The sequence below is a fragment of the Bemisia tabaci genome, chromosome 1 (assembly GCF_918797505.1).
Source record: "Bemisia tabaci chromosome 1, PGI_BMITA_v3".
Taxonomy (NCBI): Eukaryota; Metazoa; Arthropoda; class Insecta; order Hemiptera; family Aleyrodidae; genus Bemisia; species Bemisia tabaci.
In genome coordinates, this window is record NC_092793.1 from 34691522 (window position 1) to 34715258 (window position 23737).

The window sequence follows — 23737 nt, forward strand, 5'->3', positions numbered from 1 at the left end:
GTTATTTCGGTTTTTTCGAAAACAATTTTTTTTGGGAGGGGGGGGGGGAGCCATAAAAACAAAAATTCACTATATTCTTAAAAATCGAGTTAAGAAGGTGCTTGGGATAACAATTTTCAGATAACAATTTTTTGGCTCCCCTTATGTTGTCCTTGTGGTACAAAGGATGAGAAGTAAGCATACACGTTTTGGCAAATTTTAAATAACATTAATTTTTTGAGAGAGTGGTTGCGCAGATAAAAACTTCAGGAATCTGCCTGAGAAAGTAGGTTTTGTACACCAAGGTGTTAAAGAAAGAGAAAAAGAACAGCTGAGGTTGACTTTACAGGGATTGTGTACTTTAAAAACCCAAAATGCTATAAATTATAGGACTGAGTTAGCTCACTTTGAGGAATATTTTTCTGATCTCTGACAACTTTAAATGTATAAGAGTACTGCTTTTTTGTTAGCGGGTGCTTATTGTTATTGTTATTGTTTTTGTTGATGTTTGTCATATTCTCCTGCTATCGTTAAACTGGTCTCTTGCTGTGACTGGACTGGGTTTCCGAGTTTATCCTCGTTCAGTTCTGAATAACTCGTCTACCCTGACGATGGAGCGAATTTAGATCCCAAACGTCGGCTTGTAAAATGTAGTATGAAAATATTGCAAAATGTAAACAAAAAGGTTGAAAAGCACTCGTGAATTTTGTTTTATTATTGAATGCTATTACCATAATCTCTTTGGCTTACCTATATTTTAATTTATAGGTTAACAGGCCCAATTTCGGTTACTACCCCGCGTTGCTGTAGTTGCTACAGATAAGTTTGAATAGGGGTGTTCAAACGAATTCTTGCCGGAACACTATCGACATCTCTCTTATTGAGGCTGGCGGCAGTACCGACAGTGGCGATGATATCGACAACAGCCGGCCTTATCGGAGTTTTGAGAGCTCGCACTCAATGCATTGTTGCCCCGTGTGTCGGTTTATCAGATTGCCTGGCGCAGCGGCGCGTAAAATAGATGTACAAATGGCAACAGCTTATTTTCGCCAGCTCTGAAAACTCTGATCGCTATCGGCAAGAGCGCTCTTATCGTAACTTCTTCTTAACGGAACTGTTTCGGTAGCTTACCGACAACCGATAGAACAGCCCTAAGTTTGAAGGCATTTTTCGTGTGTTTGTGGTGCAAAGGTCGGCACATTTTTAGCTTTGCTGGAAGATCTACCGATCTCCGTGATACTACCGATAAAACACCAATGAACAGAGAGAAAGAAAAACCACCAACTTTTTAAATAACAATGAGACATCATTCCTGCAATTCATAATCCACTTTACAATTTGCTTCAGGAAAACATACAAACAACAGTTGTTCAAAATGCACTCTACATTCATTGAAAACATTTATGTACATTATGTATATTAAGTTAACGTTATAATAACAGAACATTGTATTCTCTTAAAATGCAACAGATATACACTGTCTTCAAGTTTTCCTTCATTCTCAATTTCTTCATCTCCTTCTGTTTCAGAACCTTCGAAGCGGATGATGCAAATAGCTTCGAGTTTACATTATAATTTTATCTTAAACTAATCTCACCAATTATCAAAGTTTATTTACATTCACTAGTAGATTGGAGAGGAGTGTGCAGAACTTACTTTACAGCAGGAAGGGAAAAAAAGTTTGAGTACTGACACTTTTAGAAACAAGAATCCTGTGTATAAATGTTGATTTAAAATAAATACTTAATACCGCTTAATAGTTAACCTACTAAATGTATTGAGGCAATTTAAAGAAAGCGAAAACTTCAACTAATATGCCACTCCTCTTTTAAACGTCCTTCTTGGGTGGATTGTATTGGATCTTGCGTGTCTTCATGACAGAAAAGCGGAATCGTTTCAAATACAACGTGGCAAAAAGTAAGATGGATAAGAGCGCAATGGACTGTAAAATAGAAAAACAAAATTAGGACAAAAAAAAAAAAAAATTAACCATTGGTAAATTACACAAGTGGGAGAAAAATATTAGATTGGACCAAAATGTATATTCTGATACTTGGGTTAGGGTGGTCCAAACTGGGCAACTTCGAAAAGTGGACCGCGACGCCGCCTCAATATGTTCCTTTTCATCCAAATATAATACCTGCAAAATACTTTCACTCTCCGACAGTATTAAGACATGCCACCCACCTTAAGGCTGAAAATCTCCAAAAAATTGCAGTGATTTAAATGGGGCGAAAACAGGACGATCCGCGGTACTTCGTTTTCCGGTTTTAAAATGTATCTAAGTGAAAAAAACTTGACCTTTAATGAAAAAGGTCCCTAGAAGCCTATTGTAAATGAGAAAACCACACACTCGATCCATAGGGAGGGGGGGGGGGGCAAGGGGTCACGACGGAGACGACTCATTGGCTCTGGTGCGCCGCGTAACGCATCATGTGCTAGGGTGATCCACTCTGAGCAACTTCGGAAAATGGACCGGAATGGCAATTCACAACCATGCAGTGCGCAAATCATATCCTAATGATTTTTGCTCAAGAGTTTTGTATCTCAAAAAAATTTTGTCTCAAGACCGTAATGATACGTGCACAATCGCTGACTTAAAGCACACAATAACCTAGGACATAATATGGTTCTGCCTAATTTTCGGTGAAAGACCAGGCTATCAATTAATTACGGAATTCAAACTCATGTTGATAGTCTTTGAAGATTTACAAATGAAGTTAAATAAGTACGGAGCAAGTATTCGGTCAAAATGATCCTATCATTTTCCACCTTTCTTCCGTTACTGCAAAACTTCCCAGAAAAAAACATCGAAAATGGCAAGTCGATCTTTCAAACCATTTCATATCACGTCTTACTCCAGACGACAGATACCCAGAGGCCAAAAAAGAATACGCTTCCATTTTGATTTGTACGAATTTTTGTCCTTTCTTCCCGCCATATAAATCAATTGTAGGATGAAAACTAATCCTGATAAACGAATTATGTTTTATGGGAGGTGAGATAACCTTTATACATCGCTATTTATCGAAAATCTGTCTGTGAGTCCGGGAGATCACGCAAGGTCGCAACCACTTAGGTTGTATAAGGCGCGGCGCGGCGATGAATCGGGTCAAAACACCTACCAACGGAAAGTGCTTGCTACGGGGGTGCGCTTAAAATTGCGCTCATGGATCTATTTATCATCGCACAAATAGTGCGGTAGCAGATGGACAAAAAAAGAGTCCTGTGTGCAGCTTGTGTAATAAAGTTTGAATGATACATCATTCTCTTCGTTTTTTCGTGTAGAATCCGATTTTCGATGTTGTCAAGTCCAAAAATGATGCTGGTGCCCCCAATACAAGATGGCGCCCAAAACGGCCGCCCCGGGGGTCAAAATTCCAAAATTTGAGAATATTGTCGAGTTTGGTATCCATTATATGTAATTTTGGTCGCAGAATTCATATCTGGTGTCAAAAAATCATTTCAACCCCTTAGGGACCGTCAAATCCAAGATGGCGGCCAAAATTTCAACTATAATGATAATTACCCAAGACGCACCTTTCACTGTCGAATGACGTGTCTTCATTTATGTTAATTAGGTCAGAAAACCTACAAGAGAGGTCTACAATGCCACTGCACCCTATGGAGGGCCAGGGTTCACCCCCTCCTACCCCCAATATGGCCGCCGCGGAGGGCATAAATAGTGACATTCTCTCAGAATGTCATAGTAGGTGTCGATTCCTATGTAATTTGAGGCGTAAATTCCAAATTTCAAATCATAAATCGCAAATTTGAGACTTGCAATGGCTTATACCCTATATGGGGCCAGCGAGGCGATTATTAAAATGCTATCGACTGTAAGTCGCCGCTTTGTCGTGTCGCGCCATCGACTAAGCATATGCTTAGTCGATGGCGCGACACGACAAAGCGGCGACATAGAGTCGATAACATTTCAATAATCGCCCCGCAGGGGAACCCCCTCAACCCCCTCTTCTTTCTAATATGGCTGCCATGGGGGGCATAAATAGTGAATTTCTCTCAGGACGTCATGTGAGGTGTCGATTCTTACGTAAGTAGAGGCGTAGATTCCGAATTCCAAGTTGGAAATCGCAAATTAGAGGTCTGGAATGCCATTACACCCTACCCTCTTCAAAACGGCCGCCGGGGGGACATAGTTGCAGTGAAGTTCTCTCAAAGCGGCATGTGAGGTGTCGATTCTCATGTAAGTAGAGGCGTATATTCCGAATTCTAAGTCGGAAATTGCAAATTGGTGGTCTGGGATGCGATTACACCTTACGGGGGGCCAAGAGCAACCCCTTTTCCTCTCCAAAACGGCCGCTGGGAGGGGCATATATATTACATATGCGAAAATTTCAAGTATGGTAGGTACATTCTTGTCCCTGGTATTTTATTAGCATATAAATATGTTCTACTCCTAATTTTTTGGCCTTTATATGAGGAAAACACTTTTTCCGAAAAACAAACATTAAAAAATTAGCTAACATTCTTATTTTTTGGTAATTTTAACCCTTTGAATGATGTCAAACGCACGACTGTCTCCCGCATTGCGACCACAGACATTCCGACACTATATAGGGTTCCTAGCTTGCACCGTTACAACTCAAAGAGTAAACTGTTATTCGAGAACTTGTACATCATGAAATACTGTAATACGTTTCTTCATTGTAAATAAATAAATAGAAGACAATTATAATTCGTTCACAAGCGGATAAGAACGTTCGAAAAAGTTTACTCACGACCGTCACAGCTAGACTATAGAGATAAATGCTCCTACCAAACTGTTGGTAAGTAGCGCAACCGGAATCCGGTCGGCGTCGGTGATGCCCAGGGATGCCCTGAAGTGGGACGAAGTATTTATCATTACCAGGTTGAAGTTTTTGGTGAATCGGAACAATATTAGTTGGCAAGAAATAATTCTGTTTAATTGGGAACTCACGACCGTCACGCTAGTTTTTTTATATTTGGAAATGTTTTTCATTAAAATCATGCGTGCCATGTGTTGAAGGGCATATCCTTATATCAAGATAGAAATCCAAGATAGAGATCTGGTGCTCATATGTTCGTTTCCATAGATGGCGGCTCGTGCAGCATTTATGTTGCGAAACTCATGACTGTCACACGCTCATAACCGTCATACATAGCTGGAGTTTGTACAGGAAAAACTGTATTAAAAAAAATATCCGATAACATTGGGACCATATACGTTTTCAGATCCCAGAAATCGTCCAGAATTAAGCAAACACACAACTTCCAAGGGAAATTATGAACTTGATTTATCGACTTTTTTCACCCTGAAATGTCCGCTATTCCAATATTCGCCCACATAGGAACAGTGAAATTCTCTTAAAGCGGCATAGTAGGTGTCGATTTGTTTTTAATCTGAGGCGTGGATTTCGAATCACAAGTCAAAACATGTAAATATCCCACAGTGACGAAAATACTTAAATATGGCAACCGCTTTGGCCTACATTTTGGACTAAAAATGCTACTTGGGTTCATTTTTGTCGAAAGAGCTGGAAATGAATTGGTGATTTTAATGGTAATTGACAAATTTCACGCGTATTCTTTTTCTATGTGCCCAAAGGACTCAGATGGACGTCTGTTTCTTTCATTTTTAAAAATTCCCACAAAAATATAATTTTTTTGCCGACGAAGTATGTATCTGCATTCAGAGTTCCAATGTTATTGTTTATGAATGCACTCAGTTTAATTGCAATTAAAACAACTGGACAATTGAGTGCTTTTTGTAGCGCAGGGTTTCGTCTCCTAGTAGAAGCGACACCTACAGTTTCCTGCGTTATCTGCAACAAAACGCACGCTCCTGCTAGAAGAAAATCGATTACAAAAAGAACCATCTATTATCCAGTTATCTAATAATGAAAGAACCAGAAACCAATATGAATCCTCTGTGTACATTTGAAAAAGAACACCTGTGAAATATGTCAATCACCATTAAATTATCCGAGTCATTTCCAGCTCTTTCTACATAAATGAACCCAACCCAAGATGCATTCTTTATTCCAAGATGAAGGCCAGAGCGATTGCCATGCTTAAGTATTTTTGTCACTTTGAAATATTGACGATTTCTGACTTAAAATTCGGAATCTACGCCTCAACTTACATGAGAATCAACACCTCACATGCCGCTTTGAGAGAATTTCACTGCAACTATGCCCCCCTGGCGACCGTTTTGAAGAGGGTAGGGGGCTGCTCCTGGCCCCGCGTAGGGTGTAATGGCATTCCAGACCTCTAATTTGCGATTTCCAACTTGGAATTCGGAATCTACGCCTCTACTTACATAAGAATCGACACCTCACATGACGTCCTGAGCGAATTTCACTATTTATGCCCCCCATGGCAGCCATATTAGAAAGAAGAGGGGGTTGAGGAGGTTCCCCTGGCCTCATATAGGGTATAAGCCATTGCAAGTCTCACATTTGCGATTTATGACTTGAAATTTGGAATTTACGCCTCAAATTACATAGGAATCGACACCTACTATGACATTCTGAGAGAATGTCACTATTTATGCCCTCCGCGGCGGCCATATTGGGGGTAGGAGGTGGTGAACCCTGGCCCTCCATAGGGTGCAGTGGCATTGTAGACCTCCCTTGTAGGTTTTCTGACCTAATTAACATGAATGAAGACACGTCATTCGACAGTAAAAGGTGCGTCTTGGGTAATTATCATTATAGTTGAAATTTTGGCCGCCATCTTGGATTTGACGGTCCCTAAGGGGTTGAAATGATTTTTTGACACCAGATATGAATTCTGCGACCAAAATTACATATTAAAGGATTCCAAACTCGACAATATTCTCAAATTTTGGAATTTTGACCCCCGGGGCGGCCATTTTGGGCGCCATCTTGACAACATCGAAAATCAGATTCTACACGAAAAAACGAAGAGAATGGTGTATCATTCAAACTTCATTACACAAGCTGCACACAGGAGTGCATCTGCAACCGCACTAAAAAATGGTTATGGTATCATTTTAAACGTCAGAGAATGATCTTTCTCTAAAACACGAGAGGACGTTTGTTTCTTCACCCGATAAAAAATATTCGTGGTTGTAATTGTGGAAATTTGAAAATTTTCTATACTTTTGAAAAATACCAGGAAAATTCGAAAGACTGCTAGTATATTCGACAGACTTGTTAACTTTAAAAATGGCTTCCAATCAAGCCTAAAATAAAGAAAATCGGACGGGAATGTGCCGAGATATGGCGCGCGTATGACTCGTGTAGCACGTTAATTGCCCGTACTGCGCGTTTTCACCGCGCACCGAGCGCTGCGACTCTTCACTTATATTGCTCTAGCGGATATATTTTTTGACGAAAAAAATTGTTTTGGTAACAAATTAAACGTGAGATAATTTTCCATCGCCGTACACTGGACCGAAAGAGGCAAAAGGTCGCACATGGGGGTGTCGCTAATTTTGGATCCGGAGTGGGCATAAAGTGTTCCTAAGGGTTCATCCTATACGAATCTAGCATGTATTTTCAATTTTTTTCCTGCAATTTGTTCCTAGAGCTGAAGAGCTCCCCAAATGTGGCAGATTCCGCTGTTCCTTAAATTTTCACAATTCGTCAAGATCTTTTTGACCCTTGTATTTTGTTGAGAGGTTACTGCATGTAAATTTTGATGCCTGAAACTTATTGTTGAGACTCAGAGGAGCATTTTTCACTGGTAATAATTGAAATTATGTCAAATCAGAAGGCTGCCACGCAACTCTACAGTTACCTGCTACAAAAAGATGAAAATTGAACTTTAAGCAGGCTTTCGAAAAATTCGCCGAAAAAGTTAGCATATGGCGTGCTCAAGTAATTCTTCGAGAATGATAATCAGCCATATTTGGCTGCAGATAGGCGAAGATTCGTGAAATTCTTTGATTTTCGTCTGAAAAGGCCAGACAGCACGAGCGGGTCTCTCTCCGTCAAACTCTTTTCGACCCTTATATTTTGTTGTGAGATTAACCTACGTAAATTTTGATGCTTGAAACTTGTTTTTGAGACTCATTGGAAAATTAAAATTATCTCAATGCGGAAGGCTACCACATATCTCTAAAGTTACCTGCTTCAAAAAGATGGAAATTGAACTTTAAGCAAGCTTTTAAAAATTGTGCCGCATTTTGCCAAAAAAGTAAGCATATGACGTGCTCAAGTAATACTTTCAGAATGATAATCAGGCATATTTGCTTGCACATAGCTGCACATTCACGAAATTTATTGAATTTTGCAGGCGGCACAAGGCACCCTGCAATAGCGTGCGTTGGGACGTCCCTCCTAAACAATTAAAAATGTGCAATTGTTCATATATTTTGTATGGTTTTATAAATCCAGCATTTCTCTGCTCAATATACCTAAATTGTAACCCCCCCCCCCCCCAGTGTAACCTTAGAAGAATTTGCCTCTCTCGAAAGCAAATATCGCAGGTTGTTAGATGCGCTTAATCCAATTATTACACCCTGCGAATTAAGGCTTAGCAGTCTCATTTGAGTAATATTGTGAACATAACTAGCTGCTTCGACTAACTACGCTTGCTTGCGCCGCTAGCCGGGGGCTTCGCCCCCTGGACCCCCAGTCGCTCTCTCCGCGAGCCAAATTTTGCAACTACAAGTAATTAGAGGACTTCCTGGAAGCAAAATGATAATTCAAAGACAAAGAATAAGAAACTAGTTATGATAACCACATACTTCTAGAAAAAGAAATATCCTTGAAAAATAAAAAAAACACGACTGGAAAAGAAAATCTAAACACTTTGTAAAAATTTGACGGTACGAAAGGGTAAAGATTAATCACAGATTCTGTTGAAAGAACACATGAGCTGTTGTAAAAAAGTAAATTATTAATAAAACCTGTGCTGCCGTAAAAAGGAAAATTATCTCCTGAAAAATACACATCGAAATTAAGTAATTTTAATGTAAAAAAAAACAAAAGACAAAATCAAGGAAGCAAAACTCTAGACGCACTGATAAGCTACTTGGACAAACCGAGAACTGATTATGAGCAATGCGACGGAGGAAATGCGTAGCAGGCGTTCCGAGTCAGACAGCATAAGGAAGGGAGTGATACTGCCATAGGGACCCATGCCAAAGTAGAAGGGTGACACGTGTTGCGAGCAGGTAGGGGTGGGTTTACGTGGAGAGGGAAACAGAAAATCAAATGGTGGGAGGTCCCCCAACCATATGACTCTCAACTACTAAATATGTCGTTATCAAATCGAAGTAAATTCTGCGAGATTGGTCGCACAAATCAAAAAACCAAGGAGTGCTGGCACATATAGAGCCTAAGAGCTTTCATTTAAAACATATCCGAGGAAAATCGGTCCAGTAGTTTCCGAGGTTAAATTAGGAAAAACTGTCCAGCAGCAAAGCCGCGAATATGTCGTTATCGAGTTTATGTAAATTTTGCAACGTCGGTCGCGCAAATCGAAAAACCGAGGGGTGCTTGCACATCTAGAGCCTACGAGCTTCCTGAGCGCGCCGCTCTGGAGAGGGGGGAGAGAGGGGAAGATGCATCCAGCAAACGCTACGTCACAGATGTCATGAGGGGGGGGGGGGGGGTCGTTGCTCCTGATTGGCCAGGGTCGCGACCTCTGCCCTCTATAGCGAGTCCTTCCGAAAACTGCACTTTTTCGGGGGCTCTCGACCAAGATCCATCCATATAGGTCAGTCATTGCGCAGATTTCCCCGCTCGGGGTAAGCCCCTTTCCATTGGCTCGTGACGTCAGCATTACTGCCGCGAAAACCAGAAAAGTCGGAAACAATGCTTTTCTTATGGGAGAGAGCAAATTTTTCTTAATGAATCATTTAAATTTCTTACTTTTAAATCCTTCGAAACTTTCTGTGTGTCGAAAAGAACGTTTAGACATTAGCATTCAGGGTTTCGATTTTGCCGAATTTGTGTTCTTTCATTTTTACAGTTTACTCTGCATCAGCCATTTTTACACGCGAATCTATACCACTAGATGGCTTGTTACATCGCTGACTTCAAAAATCATTTAAAAATATAAAAACGCAAATTCAGCTGAACTGAAACCCTTGACGCTAATTTCTAAACGTTCCTTTCGACACTCAGAAAGCTTCAAAGAATTTAAAAGTAAGAAATTTAAATGATTCATTAAGAAAAATTTGTTCTCTCCCATAAGAAAAGCATTGTTTCCGACATTTCTGGTTTTCGCGGCAGTAATGCTGACGTCATGCGCAGAAGATTCTCATTTGGGTTTCGGGAATGACTGACCTATATGGATGGATCTTGCTCTCGACTTGAGCTTCGCCTCGCGAACCAGTTCCTGTCTGGCCAGCGATCAGAGAGTATGGAAGGTTAGAGGCCCGACTGGATTGGGAAGAATTGAAACAGAAGTTGGAGCCGCCACTATGGTCCACAGACTGGATTTAACAGAACTTTATTCGAAAATGCACTGCACCGTTATAAAAGGTGTTGGATCATATGTTTTTTGGATCGCTGATTTCATTTTACATCTTAGTTTAACAAAATATTAACATCCTGACCGAGAAACTTAACCTCAAATGTGATTTCTGGCGCTTTCAAGACTGAAGATTTTTTCCACCCTATTTTGACATGTATAAAAATAATAACAAAAGTGTCTCTCTGTCGAGATCAGACTATTCTCATTTATTTTTAGGCGGTAAATCCGAATATGACCTCCGTTTTGGTCCATCACCCTTAAATTTTCCGGAAAAGCCGATTTTACCCGGAAAAATGGACATTTTTGGTGTTTTTGCGACTGTTGACCTCTGCAACATGTAGGTAAAATTTTTTCCAGGTACTAAATAGTACTAGTTCGATGTACTTTGATCTCCTGAGTCTGAAAATGACCTTTGTTTTTTCTTATCACCTCTCTTTTTTCCGAAAAAGCGACTTTTTCCCGGGAAAATGAGCAATTTTGACGTATTTTTGTCATAATTGCAATTCATGTTGATAAATTATAATGGACCCGTGGTAAAGCGATTCTGTCAAGTATATTAAGCTGCTAAATCCGAATATGACATAGGTTTTGGTTTATCACCCTCCAGTTCTCCGATAATGCCGATTTTTCCGTGCCTTTTGAGTAAAACCTTTCCCGAACTCTTGTGTTAAAAATACGGTTTAAAATTGATTTCGATGTTTGATATATCGATTCTTATGTATTTTGACTTGCTAAACCCAAATATGACCTTAGATTTTTCCTATCACCCTCATTATCCCGGAAAATTCAATTTTCCTCAGAGAACGAGCTTTTTCGGTATTTTTGCGCCAATTTTCCTTTTCTATGGAGTTGTAGCGATTTTCCAAGTTCCTCTTTAGGTCTCCTCTGACGTCTTAAGAAACATTCAACCGGAGTTCGACCTCAAATTGTCTCTTACAACCCCCGTTTTCCTCAGAATACGGAAAATCGTCGCAAAAATACCAAAAAAGCTCGTTCTCCGAGGAAAATTGAATTTTCCGGGATAATGAGGGGTGATAGGAAAAATCTAAGGTCATATTCGGGCTTAGCAAGTCAAAATACATAAGAATCCATATATCAAACATCGAAATCAATTTTAAACCGTATTTTTAACACAAGAGTCCGGGAAAGGTTTTACTCAAAAGGCACGGAAAAATCGGCATTATCGGAGAACTGGAGGGTGATAAACCAAAACCTATGTCATATTCGGATTTAGCAGCTTAATATACATGACAGAATCTCTTTATCACGGGTCCAGTATAATTTATCAACATGAATTGCAATTATGACAAAAATACGTCAAAATTGCTCATTTTCCCGGGAAAAAGTTGCTTTTTCGGAAAAGTGAGAGGTGATACAAAAAAACAAAGGTCATTTTCGGACTCAGTAGATCAAAATACATCGGAATACTTTTATTTTGTACCTAGAAAAAATTTAACAGTCGCAAAAACGCCAAAAATGCATGGAATATTCCACATTATGATGCACGGAGGTGCACTCCGAAAAAAATTAATTTCGACCGTTAGGCGCAAAAAGGCGCAATTTAAATTGGCATCATTTTAAAGTCAAGGATATGTTGAACAAGATTTTTCAATCCGCAAAGCATTAACTAGAATTAAAAAAAAGTTAGAGCTTCCTAAAAATTACGAATTTCACTGATTTCTAGCATTTTTTGGCGTATGTTTGGAGCGTTCAAAAGTATACAAATTTCGGTTCAAAATTAATGAAACGGGGTGAAAAGGAAGTCACTTGCCATCAGGTGGATCCATGTTGCCCAAAAATTTACATAGATGAGGCGTAACTCGGTAAAATAAACACCCTGTAACGCACCACCGAATGCGGCTCACAATCAGCTAATGAAGACCCACCGCGCGCTCTGTTGTTAGGGTCCGTCACAATCTTATAAATCATTATTAGTCGATGAAAACTTAGGTGACGATCCATGAGAGTATGTATGATAAAACTGTAGTGCCAAACTTTAATTTTTTCCACCCTCAAAATTTGACTAAAGTTCCGTTAAATAGGGTCTGTGGACCATAGTGAGCCGTGAGCAAGCAGTTGCGTACGGTGGCGCGAGAGTGCGCGGCGAGCGGAATCCCATACCACTGCGCTGATTGGCTAAGCGAGGGTTGCGGACGGACGATGTATAAAATATTGCCTACGTGGAGGTGGTCCGGCAGCAACATACCCGCCGCTAGTCACTGGAAAACAATAGAAAATAATAGTAGCGTACGTCGCCAGCGAGCGCTTCTGTTTCAATTACCTAGCATTGAGTCGGGCCTCTAACCTTCCATACTCTCTGCCAGCGATTCGACTCGTCCTTCGCCTTCCTGCGCAGTGCAGCTTTTAGCCTTGCCTTTTGGATTTTTGCTCTTCCAGCACCTTGGTCTTTTTCTTTTGCTCATTTTTCTCATCAGCATCCTGGTAAAGTTTATGATTTGCTTTCCACTCTCTCTCTCTCTCATTTTCTTTAGTTTTTAGCTATCACTCGAGACAGCACTTTGATGAGTGAGCAGTTCTGTTTTCTTTTACGCGCAGTCGCAGGTGTTCGTGTTCTCATTCTCCCTCATTTGTATTACGCCGTCGCCGTGTAGTTAGCTTTACGCCTTCGCACATTTGTGATGAGTTTTGAGTTATGTTTTTACGCCGTCGCCACGCCGTTTAGTATGCCTAGCTAAGCACCACATTTTGAGCCGCGGACATGTGAGATTGCTATGGGGCTTCCGCCCCCCTACGCCTTGGACTTGGCCAGCCGCCATCCATTCTAGCCTTATTATCAGCATGTGAGTAGTTGTTGTTTATATTTGCGGGGAGTATCCAGGTTAGGTTTAGTTCTCTCTTTCTCTAGTTGGCCATTTTCTTTCATCCTTTCTTAGGTTTTTCGCCCTTTTACCCATAAAAGGTCGTGGTCCCTCCTGCCATTTTCTCTGCCATTTAGCCACTTTCTTCTCTTTCCTTCATTTTCTTCTCATGCCATTTAGAGGGTCGGATAGGGGCCGCAGTCCCCCCGATTTCGACTTTCCTCATTGGTCCCTCGGGCCGGATTGCATTACAGTGCAATGAATCAGCTTAACAACGCCATGAGATTTTATCATTTTACCTTGAATCTTACTTGAAATTTTTCCATCGCCCTTAGCCTTAAGCACTTAGTATAGTTTATCTTTCAAATTTTCCTCTGCCATAACTCCTATCTTGGAGCATTAGTTATTACTTTAATTGTTTGGATGTGGAAAAATATTCTGTTGAATTTTTTTTCTAGAACACCTTTGTTCTGTAAGCTTTTAGGCACATTCTCATTCTGGCCACGCATCAGAACAATTTTGTTCTGTAGACCTTTAGACATAACTAGGATCATAAGCATTTGCCATCGCCTCTCTTATTGCATGCTGGCTCACATTTTTTCATAATTTTAATTATTTAATTATGTTGCCACGCCACTCCAACAAGCCAGTTTGGCTTTAGCTCATCCTTAGTTGTGCCACGCTAAAGGCTGCCATGCCATTCTCTTTCCGCCCATGCCAAATTTTAATTTTAAGTTTAAGTTTAGATTAGTTAAGCTTAGATTTTAAGTTTGGCCGCCTCGCCACTACCCTTTTCTGGGTTATGCATGCTTCAAAATTCTAGTTTTAAGTGTGCAGCCTTGCACTTTTCCTTTGGTCCACGCCAAAATTTTAATTTTAAGTTTAGATTAGTTAAGCTTAGATTTTAAGTTTGGCCCCCTCGCCACTACCCTTTTCTGGACTATGCATGCGTTAAAATTTTAGTTTTAAGTGTGCAGTCTTGGTCCATGCCAACTTCTAAATTTTAGTTTTTAAGTTGGGCCGCCTTGCCACTTTATTTTCCAGTTCATGCCACCTTTCAAATTCTAGTTTAGAGCTGTGCAGTCTTGCACTGTCTTTGGGTCACGCCAGTTTTTTAAACTTAGATTTTAAGTTGTAAGCCTTGCCTCATCTCTTTGTTCACGCCAACTTTAATTTCTAGTTTTTAAGCTGTGCGCCTCGCCTCTTCTCTTCTGTTTTTTCCCAACTTAAAGGGTTAGTTTTTAAGTTGGGCGCCTCTCCTTCTTTCTTGGTTCTTGCCAGTTTTTAATATTTTGATTTTAAGCTGTGCGCCTCGCCTCTTCTCCTCTGGTTTTTCCCATCTTTAATTTTCGGATTTAAGTTGGGCGCCTTGCCTTATCTCTTTGGTCATACCAGCTCTAATTTTTAGATTTTAAGTTGGACCTCCTCGCCTTATCTCTCCTGGGTTTTGCCAACTTTAATGTTAGGTTTTAGTTGTGCCACCATTGCCTTATCTCTTTCTGGGTTTTCCCAATTTGAAGTTTTAGATTTTAAATTGGGCGCCTTTCCTTCTTTCTTTTGGTTTTGCCAACTTTAAATTTTAAATTTTGAGTTGTGCCGCCTCGTCTTCTCTCTTTTGGTTTTGCCAACTTTAATGTTAGGTTTTAGTTGTGCCGCCTTGCCATTCTCTTGTATGTTTTTGGAACGCCTTTTAGTTGAGGCATTAATTTGTGTTTCCAAGATGCCTACCATTTGAAAAGTTTGATCATGCCTTATATCTGATCACGCTACCTTGCCATTCTTAATTTTAATCATGCCTTACATCTGATCATGCTACTTTACCATTCTCAGTTTTAATTATGCCAGTTTCATATTGCAATTACCATTTACTTACTTAGGAAAAAAAAAAAACAAAAAAACAAAATCTTAGAAAACCCCAAAACATTCTTGCTGTCGCTTTATCTTTCTTGCCTTCAATTTTTACCTGGATACCCATAATATGCATTTCATTTCTCACATGCCGAGCTGCCTGTCCGAGTGTAGGGGAGGCTCTCTCACTGTTATTGTCCGCGGCTTAAGCAGTCTCTTAAATTGATACTTTGAACTTTCATACCGCATATATTTTAGTAATTTAAGTTAATGCCATTATTTTCCTTGTTGTCTGCCATTATTGCTACGCCAGTAAATTAGCTCCATATGCCATTAGATTTAAGCAACGCCATTTCTTTAGTCAAGTACATTCCTTGCCAGTTCTTTTGCCACTAGCCTTTGCCGTTACTGCTGTCAATTTAAATTTCATTGACATTCTAAGGAATATACGCCACATGCATGAATTTTGATACAAATGCCAACTATTAGCCAGATAACCACGCAATTTACATTACTTAATTTGATTAAATGCCATCTAATTTAGCTCAGTAGCCACGCTATAGTTCTTAGTTACTACGCCAAGGCATATAGTAAACAGTACTTATCACCACGCTAATGGCCTTAGAGTTTCTTTTGGTATTATTTACTTCTGCCACGCTGCCTTTCTAACTTCTGAGCAATTCATACGCTGCATATTTTGCAAATTTGGATACGCCTAGTTGTTGCCTGCAAATTAGTCCGCCGAACAGTATTGGAGTTGAATTTTTTTTTACCTGCCTTGAGCTAGATTAGAATTTCACTGGTCACTATTTAGGTACTCAATCTTGATAGTCCATTATTTCTTCTCACTTCGACTGCCTTGAAACAAGATTTAGTCATTTCACACCGGAGAATTCACAATCACCTGGCGCTTATGTTTTATAGTAATTGCCTACTTTTATGATTTATTTTGGTTTTGATTTGATTGCATGTTTCTCTCAACTTACAATAATCTTTCCATGCCTTTCTCTTCTAAATGTACATAAACTAAGCAAGTTTGCCTCTGGCTTTCCTTTGATAACAAGAGTGTTCTTACGCCTTAATTACTTTGGGATTTTACGCATTCACCTTGTAACATAGCACCAAGATTTCTGGCTTTCCTTCGCACAGTTACTTATTGCCTTGCTGATTTTGAGCGAGTAGTGTAAATATTAGTCTGCTTGTTTGACTCTTAGTTACTAATTGATGGTAAGTATGTCGGAACAAGACAGGTTCTACAACGCCAATGATTTCAACTCTTCTCCACTGAATATAAACATGGATCCAGATGCTGAATCAACGCCACTACAACTTGAGATGAATCTCGCAAAGTTGGACCCTGCTCTGAGAGCACCTGTCACCACGCGCCATCGCTACTACCAAGCTGTATTGAACATTTTGGAAGAATCTCGGACGCTGAATCCTGAAAATTACTTCACTTTCGCACCCCAGATGCAAGAATTAAGCCGCCTTGCCCACGAATTTGATGTTTGGCAGTGTGAAATCACCCGTCTCAACCTGAATGTGGAGGAAGCAGATGCCGAAGCTGACACCGCAAACATTCAACGAAATTTTGATCGTGCCATGAAGTTAGCTCGCTTGCCATACTTAAAACTTTCAGAGGAAAGCCGTCGACAGAACGAGACAAAATCTCAGCAGGACCAGCAATCCTTGTTATCATCTATTTCTGCCGCCGTCGCCGCCGCCACTTCTTCAAATTCTAGCCTTTTGCAGACCAACGCCGTGAGATCCGCCTTCAAATTGCCGCCACTTCAGTTGCCAAAATTCGATGGAACTTTGTCGGACTGGCAAAACTTCAAGGCTAGGTATGAAGCTGCAGTTCACAACAATCCAAACTTAGGAGTTCTCGAGAAATTTCAGTTTTTACTTGCGCAGCTGAGTAATGAGCCACTGAATCGCATCAAAGGATTGCCGTTGGAGCCGAGCAGCTACGCTGAAGCCTGGAATTTGTTGTGTGAACACTATGACAGCGATAAGCGACATCTTGTCTCCCATTTCTCAGCACTGGCCGAATTGCCAGATCTAAAACCACGAAACGAGATCCCTCCATTTTTAGCCAAGATCCAGGAACACCTCCACGCCTTACGCGCCCTGAAGCAGGATTTGACCGTTATTGGACCAGCTCTCGTCATGCCAATGGGCCTGTTGCATGCAAGAGATACAGCCGTGCGAATAGACTTTCCACAGGTTAAATGACACGAAAATTACGATGGTCACATTAAAAAAGTCTGAAATACACTCCTTACTGCGCAATTTGCGTTGTTAGGAACGCGCTTATTCAAATTTCCCGCGTCTGGGGGCAGTTTTCTAATGGAAACGATTGACGGCAACTCGCGGCTATTTCCGGTCAACTAAAACTGACAACATAACCTAAAAATCGGAGCTCGTGATATCAAGAAATGAAATGTAGGAGGATTGCGTTGGATATTTAAAAGTTGATCGATTTGGTTAGCGCATAAAGCGTATATGGACCACTATAAGAGATCACGTTGGGTTTGTAAACAAACTGAAGGAAAAAATAACAACAACAACAACGACTCGGCATCTTCCGGAAATCACCGAGCCCGCCGTTTGCTCGTTTCCGGTGATTAGAAAACTGCCCCCAGACGCGGGAAATTTTAAAAAGCGCATTCCTAACAACGCAAATTGCGCAGTAAGGAGTGTATTTCAGACTTTTTTAATGTGACCATCGTAATTTCCGTGTCATTTAACCTTTAAAAAGTCTATTCGCGCGGCTTTATCTCTTGCATGCAACAGGCCCATTCTGAAGCGATTTTCAGAAGAAATCATGGGAAGGTTTGAGGACCAGCGAGAGGATTGCAAGAAATTCGCAACTCTAACGGAGATTGAAGATTTTCTGAAGTCTGAAACAGTGAAGTTATTGGACTCATCAACCGCCGTCGCCCCGCCTACGCAAAAATCCACTCAGTCAGCAGCAAAAATTTTAGTGACGAGCTCGGAAGCCACGCAAGAAAGTCAGAAATCAAAACCGAAAAATTCTTCAAATTCCAAGAAAAATAAAAATTCTTCCAACCAAACTTCTGACCAAAGCCAGTCATGCCAATGTTGTGTAAGCACAAAGCTAAGAACAGACGCGCCCTCATCTCAACAGAACTCGCCGAAAATCAACCCAGCATCTGGCAGAGCGTACTATTGTCAATGGTGCGAAGAAAATCACCCCTTGGTGCAATGTGACAAAATAAAATCATTGACCGTCGCCCAACGCCGTACCCAAGTTAAAGCTGAGAGTAGATGTTGGAACTGCCTGTCCGTCAAACACCACTCCCGGTTGTGTCCCAGTACAAAACGATGTTTGCATCATCCGACAGAGAAACACAACACGCTCCTGTGCGAAAATATTCCTGCCGAAACCAGCCCCGCTCCCGCCGTCGCCCAGACAGTTCCAGCCACAGCTCCTTCAGTAAACGCCGCGGTCAGCAGTTTCTCGCGACACTCTGGAGCCGACCCAACCATCTGCATTGCCAAATCGCCGCCAACCGTAAATCTTCTACCTACTGCATTGGTTCAACTCCGAGCGGCATCCGGTTACACTGTTACTGTTCGAGGTTTGATAGACTGCGCGGCTACGCACAGCGCCGTCACTTCTAAATGCGCTGAATTTTTGAAGCTTTCAGCAGAAGGTGAATCTTCAACAATTCGATTTTTCGCTGCCACACCGGTCAGGATTAAAGGAAGAATACACGCTGATATTCTTTCAAGATTTGGTCAACCTTTTGCGCAAAATCACGAGTGGATCGTAACGGATAAAATTACTACGCAACTACCAGCGGCTCCCGTAACTGAAAAGCTCAGAGTCATGTTCGAAGAAAACCTACAAGCGGATCCAGAATTTCACACGCCAGCCGACATTGATGTTCTCATCGGAGTAGACCTGTTTGCAGGATTATTTTCAGGAGAAGCTCACACCACGCAGGAAGGAACGGTGCATGTGAAAACATTTTTTGGAATTGCCTTCGCTGGCCCCGCTGCTCTTCAAATGCCACGCCAATCGCCAAGCTTTCAACCAGTAATTTCCGCCTTTATAGACGCCGAGTTGCCAGGACTAAGCCAACAATTAGATCGATTTTTTGAAGCAGAAGCCGCCGCATCTACAATTTTATTTTGTGCCAATACAGAATTCTCTCCGCAGCCACGCCCTCTCGTAGAACCCACAATTAACGCCGCAACGCTTCCCATTCCGGAACATTTTGAAAGATTTTGGGCCCTAGAAGAATTTGCTCCAGAACCGCATTTAACGCCAGACGAAGTATATTGCGAAGAATTTTACAAGCAAACAACCGAACAACTAGACAATAAGCGTTATCAAGTTCGCTTGCCGTTCAGACCCAATCACCCGCCTCTCGGAGAATCACGCTCGCAAGCTGAAAAACGCTTTGTCGCCTTAGAGAAGAGATTGGATCGAGACGCCGTTTTTGCAGAAAAATATAGAAAGTTTATGAAAGATTATGAAGAAGCCGGCCGCATGATTCCAGTGACAGCTCCATCGCCTACAGACAGCTTTCAAGGATATTACTGCCCCCATCATGGTGTTCTCAAAGAATCCTCTTCTTCAACAAAATTACGAGTAGTATTTGACGCCTCTGCAAAAAGCAGCACTGCAGCAAGTCTTAATGATATTTTGTTGAATGGACAAAAATTACAGAAAGACATACGACATGTGCTCCTTCATTTCCGACGCCATCCAATTGCAATTTCCGCCGACATACGCCAGATGTATTTATAGATTGAGCTCCACCCAGATGACTGGTTTTATCAGCTGATTTTGTGGAGAAAGGACAAGAACGAACCTATGCTCACTTACGCCCTCACAACAGTCGCTTTTGGAATCAAATCCTCGCCGTTTCACGCCCTTAGGACCTTACAGAAGTTAGCCCAGGATTATGGTCATCTTTTTCCAAAAGCAGCCGCAATTATTCTAAACGCCACCTATATGGATGATATTCAATTCGGAGCAAGCACGGAAGAAGAAGCGAAGGGATTAATTGAAGAATTAATCGGTCTCCTGGCTTGTGGTGGTTTTACGATGCACAAATGGTTCTCCAGCCACCCACAAGTTCTGTCTACGCTACCCGCCAACAAGTTAGAAACGCCAAAGCTGACATTTTCGCAGGAAGAAAATCCCTGGTTTTCCGTATTAGGCATTCAATGGGACGGGAAAGGGGACGAATTTTCGTATGAAGTCAATTTCCGCCCGCACGCCGAGACAAAACGTGGAATTTTATCAATGATCGCCTCGATTTACGACCCTAATGGATGGCTAGCTCCGGTCATTTTCAGAGCAAAACTATTCATGAAAGCCTTGTTTTTGCTGAGACAGCCGTGGGACACAGTAGTACCATTGGAGATGTCGCAAAGGTGGAAATAATTTTTCACCGAGTTACAAGAAATACGCCAAATTAGAATTCCACGCTGCCTTCCTGCGCCTAACGCCTCCCACTATCAACTTCATTGCTTTGTAGACGCCTCTCAGAAAGGATATGGATGCGTTTTGTATTTGCGCTCTTCGCCGTCGCCAGATAGCCCTGCAACCTCGGTTTCGCTGATTATGTCAAAAACTCGAGTCGCCCCAATCACGCCTGTAACTTTGCCACGCCTGGAACTCTGCGGAGCTCTACTCGCGGAAACCTTGCTTCGCGCTAATCTGCACATCTTGCATGATCATTACGATGCTGCAAAAATCCATTGCTGGACAGATAGTACGATAGTTCTTCATTGGATAAACACGCCTCCTCATGAATTGCAAACCTTTGTGGCAAACAGAGTTGCGAAAATTCGCGAACTGGATCACTTAATCACCTGGCATCATGTCAGGTCGGAAGACAACTTTGCGGATTTGTGCTCGAGAGGCATCGCCCCTGCTGATATCGTGCGTAATGAATTTTGGTGGCACGGACCTGCATAGCTCACAAAACCGGATAAAGAATGGCCCACTTTTTCGCCTTTGCCAACGCCTAACACTGCAGATTTGGAGCTGAAAAAATGCATCGCTATAGAGCTAGTAAACACCGCCGAGCAAGTAACGCAACAGCCCACGCCAGAGGAAGAATCAGACGCACGCATAGAATACGCCTTGGCCCTCATCAGCAAAAATGATAGCGAGCTTTCTAAGCTTCAAGCCGACTACGAATCCCTCATGGGGGGGAGCTGACTAGTAGCCAACGCCGCGGTAGCTGAGAATCCAGAAAGCATTTTGCCAGTATTGTCATCATGGAAAAGAACGCTTCGAGTAATGGCCTTAGTTTTTCGCTTTATGCAGAGAACCCGCAGAAAAGTACGCAACGCCGGACCGCCGTCGCCAGAAGAGTTACAAGCCGCCGAAATCTGGATTTTCAAGCATGTTCAAAAATCAGCCTTTCAGGATGATTTAGCCAAAATAGAGAAAAAGGTTCCGTGTTCTGACCGCCTACAGAAGTTGGTGCCTTTTGTTGATGAAAAAGGCCTCATACGAGTAGGAGGACGCCTGCAACATTCTAACCTCGAGTTTGAGTCACATCACCCAATCATTTTGCCACCGGATCATCATATTACGAAAATCTTGATCAGACATGAACACTTGCAGAATTTACACGCCGGACCCCAAGCCTTGCAGTCAATTTTGTATCAAAAATTTTGGATTCTTGCCGGAAGAAGAGCTATAAGAGAATGTACGCATACGCTGTTTTCACGTCAAGCCGTGTAATCAGATACCAATGATGGGTGAATTGCCAACCTCTCGTGTGACGCCAAGCCCGCCATTTTGGACTACAGGAGTGGACTACATGGGTCCAATCATCGTTCACGACACCTTTTTGAAATTTCCGAAGCAGATAAAGGTTTACGTCGCTACATTCGTGTGCCTCTGCACTAAAGCAATTCACATGGAGATAGTGACTGATTTATCAACGCCATCGTTTGTCGCCGCACTTGATCGTTTTACCGCACGCCGAAATGTACCGCATACAATGTGGAGTGACAACGGAACAAATTTTGTCGGAGCTGGAAAGAGCGACGCCAAAAACGACCGTTTTTTGGCACAATTTGGGCCAGAAGGGATTTTTCTGAAACCGGACCCAAACGATACCTTATGATACCCTAAAACTCTGGTAAAAATTTTAGCTTGAGTATACGCACGGTTTTTGAGAAATGAGGGGGCAAAGTTGCCAAATCGCCATCATTCTGGACAGCATTTCTACAGCACAAAGACGGGAAAAATGAACGAAAAAGTTACACCTTTGATGGGTTTCGGTCGTAAATGTTCTTATTGGGCCCTCAAGCATTCAACTGTGTTCAATTTCAACAATTTTGGTCGCACAGTGGTCCAAAATGGGGAGAAATCGTCGACAAACCAGGATTTTTTGTCAAATTTTTAAAAATGGAGGTAAAATTGACGGTCTGCTGCAGTTTCCATGGCTAACAATGTTCTTATTGGTCCTCAATGCATGAAACTATGCTCAACTTTACAAATTTACATCGCACAGGGGTCAAAAATGGGGGAATTAGTGGACAAATTAAGATCCTCTGTCAAACTTTTAAAAATGAAGTGAATCGGTTGGCTCCCAGTAGAGTTTAGATCCCCGAAAAATTCTTTAAATTTTTTTTTGGACTGTTTAAATCCTTTTTTAATTTTTTCTCTCCATTTTCCCTTCTTTTTTTTAAATTTCTGGAAGTTTGCATTTTTTATTGAGATAATGCTACAAAGTCTATTCTATAACAACGTTCTATAAACAATACGGTCTGACATACAGTAATAATTAAAAAAATTAAATATATGAATTTTTCCGGGATCTAAACTCTACAGGGGACCAACAGTTTCACTTCATTTTTAAAAGTTTGACAGAGGATCTTAATTTGTCCACTAATTCCCCCATTTTTGACCACTGTGCGATGTAAATTTGTAAAGTTGAGCATAGTTTCATGCATTGCCGACCAATAAGAACATTGTTAGCCATGGAAACTGCAGCAGACCGTCAATTTTACCTCCATTTTTAAAAATTTGACAAAAAATCCTGATTTGTCGACGATTTCTCCCCATTTTGGACCACTGTGCGACCAAAATTGTTGAAATTGAACACAGTTGAATGCTTGGGGGCCCAATAAGAACATTTACGACCGAAACCCATCAAAGGTGTAACTTTTTCGTTCATTTTTCCCGTCTTTGTGCTGTAGAAATGCTGTCCAGAATGATGGCGATTTGGCAACTTTGCCCCCTCATTTCTTAAAAACCGTGCGTATACTCAAGCTAAAATTTTTACCAGAGTTTTAGGGTATCATAAGGTATCGTTTGGGTCCGGTTTCAGAAAAATCCCTTCTGGCCCAAATTGTGCCATACTTGGCGTCGCTCTTTGTTTGAAGAATCCATGAACCCACAGGACCCAGAGCTGTTAGAGTTTTGCCGAGAATTCTCTATCAAGTTCAACTTTTATCCTCCCGTCGCGCCGTTTCAGAATGGAATCTGTGAAAGTGCTGTTCGTTGCGCCAAGTGGCATCTTAAGAGAGTCGCCGGAACTAGAATCCTCGTTTATCAAGAATTTGAAACGCTGATGGTCAGAATTGAAGCGATTTTGAATTCCCGCCCACTCACGCCGCTTTCACATGATCCAAATGATTTACGCCCTTTG

The 23737-nt window shown here is 41.4% G+C and overlaps 1 protein-coding gene across 2 annotated transcripts in view; it reads right to left on the reverse strand.

Moving 5' to 3' along the window:
* Positions 1–1264: 1264 nt before the first annotated feature.
* Positions 1265–23737, reverse strand: part of Cyt-c1 (Cytochrome c1) — a 61344-nt gene continuing 38871 nt past the window's right edge. For both annotated transcript variants that reach the window (XM_019045878.2, XM_072300261.1), the window contains one exon: positions 1265–1921. In XM_019045878.2, coding sequence (XP_018901423.1) covers positions 1808–1921 — 114 coding nt within the window. In that variant the 3' untranslated portion in view covers positions 1265–1807. The remainder of the gene's footprint in view (positions 1922–23737) is intronic.